At 46.8% G+C, this 9,758-nt stretch overlaps 1 protein-coding gene across 1 annotated transcript; it reads right to left on the minus strand.

The window, feature by feature from the left end:
* Positions 1–293: 293 nt before the first annotated feature.
* PGLS (6-phosphogluconolactonase) lies at positions 294–8,161 on the minus strand. The gene is made up of 5 exons (XM_069231742.1): positions 7,819–8,161; positions 5,406–5,513; positions 5,069–5,170; positions 3,721–3,861; positions 294–810 (listed from the first exon to the last, which is right to left on the minus strand). The coding sequence occupies exons 1-5, from the start codon at positions 8,086–8,088 to the stop codon at positions 673–675; spliced, it is 759 nt and encodes a 252-aa protein (XP_069087843.1). The 5' UTR covers positions 8,089–8,161; the 3' UTR covers positions 294–672.
* Positions 8,162–9,758: the final 1,597 nt, after the last annotated feature.

Below are 9,758 nucleotides of genomic sequence, written 5' to 3' on the forward strand. Positions count from 1 at the left end.
TCAATCCCATTCTGCAAAGTAAAGCTCTCCAAAGGGTACCTGTCGAAGAGAAATTCAGCAGGCATTTTCCAGTCAGCCTTGGGCATTAAGGCAAACATCGAGCACCCCTACTGCAGAGGTACTAAGATTCTCCGGAGTCCAAGAGGCAAAAGGGCAACATAAGCAAAGGATATTCAGAGATGCGAGGAGGACAACGTGTCAGGTGATGTTTGGTAGTGCATGCATGCGATGCATTAAGGTCAGCGAAACGTAGTACATAAAAACATCTTAAAAGAACAACTCAGACCGTAGTACACGTTCTATGTGCACTTTATTTTTGGCGTTCACTTTACAGCACGGTAACAGTTACACACAAAATGGCCGCAGACCTTCCCAGCAGCCTCCCTCGTTACCATTGAGCTAGACAAGGACTATGCGCCCAACCACACGACCATCCTCCCCCCCACCTGGTCCTACGCATAACACACAGGAAGTGACCCCACAAAGTGCTACCCTCTGATCCGTAAAAAACACACACATACAAACATCGGAATGACAAGTGCTAGGTTAGTGCCGCTGGTGGGCCTGCTGCGCTGGTCCCCTGGATCCGATACGTTCTGCAGCAAGTGGGGCGCCGGTCCTGCAGGAAGTGCTTCGGGATTGCCTGACCCTCGCCGGATGCAATCACTGGTTCTATAGGACTGAGTGCTTCTCCACTGGACCAGTTAGCTCCTTGGCCGCAGCCTCGTCCAGGAACCAGAACAGCTTGCCGTGCTCTGGACGAACTCGTGCCGCTGGCAAAGGGTTCTCTTCCTCCGTCTCTAGGATCCGCTGTCCAACAAGAGACAGTCGTTACGTTAGGACGCAGTGCTTGGCATAGCAGAGCAAACGCGGGAGCAGGTGCGAGACACAGAGGTAGGTCTTTAGTTCAAAGCAGCCAAGGGGCAGCAGCGAACAGGGACCCAGGGAATGACGTAGCAGAGGGGCAAGGAAGGAGAAGAAAAGGGGGCACCCCAGGCAGAAGGAACAGCGGGGGGTTGGGAGGCGATTAAACAGGTGGACAACAGGGGCAGAAGAGACAGGAGCGCCAGTCAGGGGAGACAGCACCAGGAACAGGGGCATGATCGCGATGATGGTCGTCGGGTGGTAGAAGAGGACACCAGAGGTGCGGTGACACAGGAAGGAAGTGTGGAGAAAATAAGACTATCCTAGAGAAGGGGGCGGGGGGGGGCACAGAGTTGTAGACTGGAGTGGCAGAGTGTTGTGTATTGGGGTAGCACAGTGTGGAGTTGTGTACAGTGGCATACATTGGAGTGCTATAGAGTAGGGTGGGCATAGAATTCACTGGTGTGGAGTGTTGCAGAGTATAATGGCGTACAGTGCCCTGGCATTTAATTCAGAAGCATAAAATGAAGAGTTGTAGATTGCAGTGGCGCAGATTAGAGTAGTACAGAGTAGAATTGCGCAGAGTTAAGTGATTCAGAGTTGAGTGGCATAGAGTGCAGTGGCCTATAGTGGTGCAGAGTGGAGTAGCATAGCGTAGTGCAAAGTAAAGTACAGGGCCATAGAGTGCAGTGACGTAGAATAGTGCAGAGTACAGTGGCGGAGAGTTCACTGGCAGCAAGTGTTGTAGAGTGTCAGTGTAGTGGTGTGCACTGTTGCAGAGTGGCGTAGAGTACACGGACAGTGTGTACTTGTGTAGACTACATTGGCGTGCAGTGGCGCAGCATGTAGTAGTAGCATAGAGCACAGTGGCATACAGTAGATTGTTTCAGAGTAGAGTGAAGTGACGTAGAGGGGAGTGGTGCAGGGTAGTGTGCAGTTGCACAGAGTGGCATAGAATGTAATGGCAGAGTAAAGTGGTGAAGAGAGCAGTGGTGCAGAGTAGATTAGAATGGCATACAGTGTATTGGTGTAGAGAGTGCAGGGGCACAGAGTTGAGTGTTACTGAGTAAAGTGCATTGGCATACAGTATAATGGTGTACAGTGCTGTGTTGCAGAATGGTGTAGAGTACAGTGGTGAAGAGTGGAGTTGTGTAGAGTAGACTGGTGTGGGCTAGACTGGAATGGAACAAAGTGGAATGGCAAAGAGTGCATTGACAGAGTAGAGTGGTGGAGGGTAGAGTAGAGAGACATAACATAACGTGGCATAAAGTGCAATGGTGTAAAGTGGATTGGTGCAGAGTGCAGTGAAGTAAAGTAGATTGGTGCAGATTAGAGTGCAGTGTTGTGGAGTGGTGTAGAGTGATTATTCATGGTGTGGTAGCATACCAGCATTGCAGACATTGTGAGCTTGAAATTACCATTGCATTTGCACACACAGTTTTAAAGCTATACAGTAAACAGACATAAGTGTGTGGAAATTGCATCACCTAGTTTAATGATTCATTTTGATCATGTGAAAGTATTTGCTTCCAACACACTTCAGAAATAACAAAATGTGCTGCCTTTCTGCGTTCATAGTTCTGGTATATTCTGAAACACTTACACAGTTCATTTAAATGTTGTCGTGTGTTAGAAAAAACTCTTTCATACCCCCCCAGTATCCAGCAAAATGATCACATAAACCCTCTCACTTTGAAGTCAGAAAAAGAAAAAGAGAAAGGAAAAAAAAAAAAAAAAAAAAAAAAAACAACGAGTGCCCTTGAAATCCAGCACCTGAAATTAGGGATAAACTGAACCTGGAAAGCCTAAAGAAAATAAAGCCAGCAAATGGAAAGCCAGAAAGTAAGATTTACAAACTAAAAGGTCAATGGTAATCAATGAGCGGAATACATTTGTGGGTCAACTTTCTGAATGTCCCCAAGATGTCTTCAGCAAACCAGTCAGCTGCGATATTTGATAGGCTGCAACCTAAAAAGGAGGTGAAGGAGCGAGAAGGAAAAAAGGGGACAGAAGCAAGAAAGAAAAAGGGAGAAACAAGAGTGGGAAAGAATAAGAGGATACAGGAGTGGGAAAGAAAAGAGAAACTAAGGAGGGAAACAAAGGCGAAAGGGAAAGAACAAAGGTGTGGGGAGCAAATAAAGAAAGGCGAGAGGGGTACAAACAAAAGGTGTTTAACAAGAGAGGCAGGAGCAGGGGGCAAATAGAAGGGGCAGGAGCTGGGTTGGACAGGGGACGGTCTAGGTGGTGCCAACAACGGAGACAGGTGCAGCAGGAGACGAAGGAGGCTGGCAGAAGTGGGGGGCAACAAAAAGGACTCTAACTACGTGTGGGTGTATTGTACTGGGAGAAAACTAGGCGCTCTGGGTAGCGAGGTGAATATCAATGAAGAATGTTGAATCTCAAAATGGTGCACTCTTGAAAGACCACACCCAAAAGGTCTTGATAGATGCTAAAAGCACTATTGCAAATATAAAATACAAGAGGCACTCATTATAACATGAAAAATAATAGTACTCATGAGTCAGTATACATAGGCAATGTTTTGTCATATTTCTGAAAATTAATAGGATTATTTCCAACATAATCCCCAATTACAGTATCATTGTCCAAATCCAAATAGTAGAATTAATTGATCTGTTGTTCCAAGTTTGCTATGATCCAAAGTCCAAGTCCAGATTTCTCTAATCAAAGTTCAATCATATTCTTCAAGAGATGATATACAGGGAATAGGAGCCAGGGAGAAGGAAGGGGTACAGGAGGGAGAACAACAAGGATGGCAGGAGGGCAAAGGGGTAGCTTTATCAAAGGAAAATATATGTAAACGCTCTTATCAAAAGCATTACCAAGAAACATTACCTTGACAATGGAGGCTTTGCTCTCGCCGACTGCCACAAATACCACGGTGTGTGCTGCATTGAGAACTGGCAGAGTCATCGTTATGCGCTCTGGCGGTGGCTTTGGTGAATCACTGATGGCTGCAACTATTTTCTGTGTCTCCTGTGGAATTGCAAAACTGGGTTTGAGTGCCTTCCTGCTGTTAGTACACCAACGAGTCTAGTGACTGACAGGACATCTGAGGAGCGCTTTGGGGTTTCTGCAATGCACCAGTACTTTAAAATTGTGACGAGACAGGATGCCTTGTATTTTGTGGTCATAGTCTGTCCTCCTTTCAAGTGTGTAACGTTTCTACAGCAGGTATCCATTACACGCCAAGTAAGTAAGGGTCGAACTACGTTTCAATTACAGGATATGCCGACAAGAGAAATGCACCTGCTTTTAAGTTAAGAAATTCACTTACGTAGTGGCCATAGAGAAATCCTGATGTGATGAGGCCCTCATGGACCTATTTTGGAAACCCCTAACCTACATGCTACATAGTCTTTAAAATTTAATCTGGGCAAGTTGAAAAAAAGCAACAAATATCAACTGATTGGCAAACTCTTGTTACAGAAGAATACTCGGGCGTCTTTAAGTTCACACATGCCAGGCGGTTAGTGATGATGAATTATTGAAACAATCTTTCAAATGTCAAAAAGTTGGATTGCCATCTACAGTGTTAAACAGACATGCACATTACCAGAATATAGACACACATCTCTGGAAAGTGAATATATATCTTTATCTTGTTTGCTTCAGATAGTAGTGAGTATGAAGACTTGGGCTGCCTGTTTACTCTCAAAAGATTAAAAAATAACTGGTGAACTTAGGAGGCAGTGAAAGCTCACTTTATGAGAACCTATAACCACCATCAAAGGGACAAGGAGGTAGCAGGGATATGCGGCTAGGAGCAGCCAAAGTAGTCTAGTCTATGTGCAGACACAGGGACATCCCTCTAAAAACTTGTGGAAGATCCAGGGCAGAGGCTGACAGGATCTGTGAACGTCTGCAGAAGCCTGGACACTTTCACAGTGCGGATCTGTGGCGATCTTTAAACGATTGTCAGGGCCTGTGATTGCATATGGTGGTACAGATGGTACAGTCTGCTCAGACCTGCAGCAGTTAACTCTACAGGTTCATATAGGTCACTCCTGTGTCTGCCAGCGAAGACCTTTGATTGCACCGATCTGAGAGGATACATTTTGTTCAACTACCAGGTAATTTGATGAACCTGAAACATACGTCTTGGAGAAAAAAAAACTATTTCATTCAATTTTAAGGGGCCACAAGATGCATTCAGGTTAATCACAGTACCAGTGCCTCCTACCTGTAGAAGTGGGTGATCTGGAAAAAGGGAGGCGGTATGTCCATCTGGTCCCATACCCAAAATTAGAAGATCAAATACGGGAATTTCTTGACCAGGGAACTCCTACAAAACAAGGGCACACAAAGAGAAATGTGACTGGATGAGGGGAAACATGTGCTGGCATTCAAGGATAAGGTCATCAAACATTGCTTGTACAATTGAAGTGCAACGAGAGATGCAGGACTCGAGGGGGGGAAAACTTCAGACTGCAACACAGCACCGGCGAGATTGGTTTTAAGTATGGGCAGATTGGCAGGGGGGGGGGGTCCCAACTACCCAGTCAGCTGATTGTTAATACCTCTTTTAGCTTCTTGCTGTAATCGGAGGCAGCCTCTTCTACTGGCAGCGAGGGGTTAATGGTTAGCACCTGCTTTTCAGGGATGGGGATCTTGGACAGGAGTTGAGCCTGAAGAGAAAAAAAAAACAGGCAATAATCAAAAACGACACATTAACTGAAATTATTGAATTCCAACCTTCATTCAACACACACGTAAAGGAAAAAAAAAATCCACCACTGCTGTCACATGACCGAAGCAGGAATCACATGGAATAATTGGCAACAGCTGAAGTGACGCCATGACATTAGGCATGGGTGTGTAGCCATAACAGAAGACGCAGTGACAACAGAACAAGGATAGGTAGGCACAACTCTATAGACCCAGAAGTCTACGGTAAGGTGTGTGGCCAACCCAAGATCAGAATTTGGAACTTAAAAAAAAATGTAAGCAAGCGTTGACCAAGTAAATAAATGTGGCCAAGATAAGCTGGAGATTGTTGCTCCCCCCCCCCCCCCCCCCACACCCCCCTGGTGCTTCGTAGTAGGTTTGGTGCTTAGAAGAGGTGCAGAAACCAGGTTATATCTCCATGTTCATCGTGGAAAAGTCCGTTGTTAAGGCACACAAGATCAGGGCAAAAAGTGATTACTCATTGAGCAACAAAGCCAATGGTTTAAGTGGCATAACCCTGTTGTTGCGTCACGCAGGTGGGAGGAAGCAAAATGTGAATGAGAATTGAACAGACCAGTGGATGAAGAGAGCTGACCTACCTCACCCCTTTTGTAAGTATTTATGATGTTGGGGTTAATTACTAGAGGATGGTGAAAAGCTTATTCCAGGCCTAAAAAACTGAGCATGACAGATACACGGGAAACATTCCCCTGCGATACCATGCACTGCTTATTTAGATGTCCACATGATACCACATCATCTTACTGCGAGAAAAATACAATCAACGAGGGATGATTCCTGATCTATGAGTCTTAAGGGTAAAACAGATCTTGATTTACAATCACACGTAACTTAAAATAAAACGCGTCCTCTTCCTCCCCTCTAATTACTTCCTTCTGAAATGCAAAACTACTAGTTTGTCACGTAAATTAATGATAAAATGATTACTTCCAGCATAAAGGTGCACCCTTGTCGGTAAAACTGCTTAAATCTAGCGCCTTGGCCCGAGGAGAGCAAATAACGTTTAAGGTTTCACTGTACAGCATGACACACCATTGTGTGTTAACTTCAGCTGTTAAAGCGTATCATGGCGTCGCTGTCTCAACCCACGTGAGTATCATGGTTGGCAGCCCCGCGAGCATTACGTTTATAGCACCACAACAAAGCGCTACAGAAATAGTGCGGAGACGAAATAACGTATCGGACGATAGATTACATTTTGCATCAATACTGGACATCAGCCTACAAGCAAAAGAAACTGACAAATCAGAGCACACAGCAGACAGAGCTTAACAGCATCCTTTGGAAGACCTGTTTCGTTAGCAGACAAGAATGTACCACCGGGGACCCTGTTAGCGGCAGCAATCCAACACCCCACCTGAGAGCGACATAAACGTACATCCCAAAATAGGCTACTCCCCAAAGGACCCAAGACGTCATCTGCTACAAGGACGGACCCTGGAGGACCAACTGAAATAGAATCCGTTCTGCGGGTGCAACCAAACATCCCTAATAAGCTTCGCTGTACTAAAAACAAGCCGCTATGGTCCTACCGGGCACAAAGAACATCCTACGACAGGTCAACGGCAGAAGGCCCTCTCCAGGTCACACAGCAACCCATAATCATAGCTAAAACTCGACAATTACATCTCTACTGTACAGCAGCCAGAAAACAATATACGAATAGCAATGAAAAGTGCCAACACACACCCTAGGAGTCCACAAACAAGAAAGGCTGGTGCTTATCCCGCTCCACTCTATTGTGCAATGTAGTTAACCTGAACTCACAGAAGAAAGGATTTCACAGCCACAGGTCAAGCGTGGGGGCAGAACAGGACACACCAACAATGTCATAATGAACGGTGTCACGGGGGAGTATCAAGGGATACTCAAGCGAGTGTCACGGCCGGTATCTTGGAGGCTTCTTTGCAACAAATGCTTGTTTATTGCTCCCTCTCGCCGTTGATAGTTATTACCATGTTCTGATGTGCTGCCCCTGCACTTGCATGGTTTCTGCACAGAGAGCAACATGATAGTTGGTGCAACTAAATGATCCCCGCACCCACAGAAATTGTTTTTTGTAACATGCACTCCCCTCACCCGAAACTGCCTCCGAGGGCCTCCTATCCCGTCACTGGACTGCATCCTCAGTATATGTGCCCTGGTCTCATCCAAGCATGACTCCTGCATCCCTCGCTCAGCAGGTGCTTTATTATCTCACCCTGCCTCCTACATCCCATGACTGCCCTGGTCCTGCCCGCTCACCCGGTACTGCCCGTGCGTGCTCTCGGGGTCCTCGAACGGCACCCTGCGCTCGTCGCAGTAGGCCAGCAGCCAGTGGGAGCAGGGCTGGGGGGTCCGCGGCAGCTCGCGGCTCAGTAGCTGCACCAGGCTGCCCCCCGAGAGACCGAGCGAGAAGCGCCCGCCCGGCCCTGAGCCCCGACCCGCCTCCTGCCACACCAGCGCCGCGAGCGAGGCGCCCAGCTCCGGGCCCGAAGGGAAGACCGACACCTGCGCGCGCCCCGGGCCCGGCATGGCTGAACTCCTGGCTGGGACACGGGATGCAGGCTGCGGGGCGGGCACGGGGGCGTGGCAGGAAGCGGGGCGCGGGTGTGGCCGGAAGTGGGGCAAGGGATGAGGTAAGGGAAAGAAAAGGACAGGAAGAGTGGCGCGCGGAGAGGACGGAAGAGGGGCAAGCATGGAACGGGTGGCCAACGCGGAAGTGGGGCATTGGGAGCATGAAAGGAGCAGGGATAAAGGGTTGCAGACTGCAGGGCAGCATGAGAAGAAGAAACTAGGGCAAGCATCGGACAAAAGCAGGGCAAATGGATTGCAGGAAGTAGGGGAGGGCGGGGAGGTGGAAGGATGACCAAATGGTCCACATAAAGCAAGTGAGAAACAAGATGGTCCCGGAAGTAAGACAAACCTGTGGCAGCGAGGCAGGAGCATTCTTTGGAGGCACTATGTGCGACTTTTACATGTTAACAGTGTGCTTATGCATTGTTTGTTTATCTATGATCGTACATTTAAGTCTTTGGAACTCGATTGCAAAAGTAGAAACTATTGCTCATCCTTACACTATCTCTGTAAATATCGTGTGCTTTTATTTACAACTGATGCTCCAAGAAGAGCTTAAACAAAGCTATAATACACACAAAGTGCTGTACAATGCACGATTTTCAACCTGCATCCCTGCATGCAATTTGTAGTTTCCAACATGAAAATCTTTGCAACTCCATGTAAAGCAATCCACAAGTCATTTGTTGCTAATGGTGTGAAATGGCATGTTGCTTCCCAGTCACTAATAATGGACTGCCTCTAAGCGGAGCCCACCTCCCCTACCCCATGCAAGAGCCCACTCCATCAGGTTTAATAAAATTGTACAGTGCGTGGCTGCTGTGCATCATGGCTTTCAAAAAAAGCATTGTAAAAGGCAACAGGTCTCATCTACAAAAGATTAAAACAAGCATATGCAATGCAATGGGTCGCACGTTTGCTCGAGTTAGAACTATTGGCGTTGTAAATTCCTAACTGGATTTTTCTTGCCACATAAATTGAAAAGTAAAAGTAAAATAGTTGACATAAGCAAGTAAAACCAAAGCGCCATTGCTGCCATGACCATGAGCGTGAAGGAGGGACACAAAAGGAAAAATAAGTTTACTCGTATTAGCAAAAATTACAGTTATCCATGTAAAAGGGTCTGTCTCCAAGGCGGTAACAAAACTGCTCCAAGGTGGGACAAATGTCAAGCATTTACCGATGTCATCAAAGGAGTTTTGAAGACAAGCCCACAAATGAGTGAAAGTGATGGGCGAGAGGCGAGCGTGGTTAAAAGCTCCCATAGATACCAACACGTCAGAAAAGCAGCACTTGCACACTGGTGTGCTCAACCTAAGGAAGCACTCTAGTGCCCAACTCTAGCCGTGTCATAGCATGTTTTCGTTTTACTTTTATCCATGCTTTAGAGCAGCTTCTGTGCTGTATAACATGGCAAAAAATACTTACAGAGCACAAAAAATGTATGACGCAGGTATCACTGGCTGCGTTATCACACTTTGTTATTGCTTGGGGGAGTTGGCAAGTGGGATTGGGCATATAGGGGCAACAGTGTTGGATGGGGGAAAAAAGCACTATGACACAGTCAGCGGTGACTGAGTCATAGCTCCTCTGTTTATTGTGGGGTGGGGATGGGAATCAATAAGAAG

The sequence above is a fragment of the Pleurodeles waltl genome, chromosome 4_2, assembly GCF_031143425.1.
Source record: "Pleurodeles waltl isolate 20211129_DDA chromosome 4_2, aPleWal1.hap1.20221129, whole genome shotgun sequence".
In the NCBI taxonomy this organism is placed as follows: Eukaryota; Metazoa; Chordata; class Amphibia; order Caudata; family Salamandridae; genus Pleurodeles; species Pleurodeles waltl.

What these genes read in the sequence shown, in the direction of transcription:
- PGLS (XM_069231742.1), bottom strand. Translation starts at nt 8,088, where the DNA reads ATGCCGGGCCCGGGGCGCGCGCAGGTGTCGGTCTTCCCTTCGGGCCCG. An exon ending in GCACGCACGGGCAGTACCGG is followed by an intron (nt 5,514 to 7,818) that starts GTGAGCGGGCAG and finishes TTTTCTCTTCAG; the next exon opens with GCTCAACTCCTGTCCAAGAT. An exon ending in ACAGCAAGAAGCTAAAAGAG is followed by an intron (nt 5,171 to 5,405) that starts GTATTAACAATC and finishes CTTGTTTTGTAG; the next exon opens with GAGTTCCCTGGTCAAGAAAT.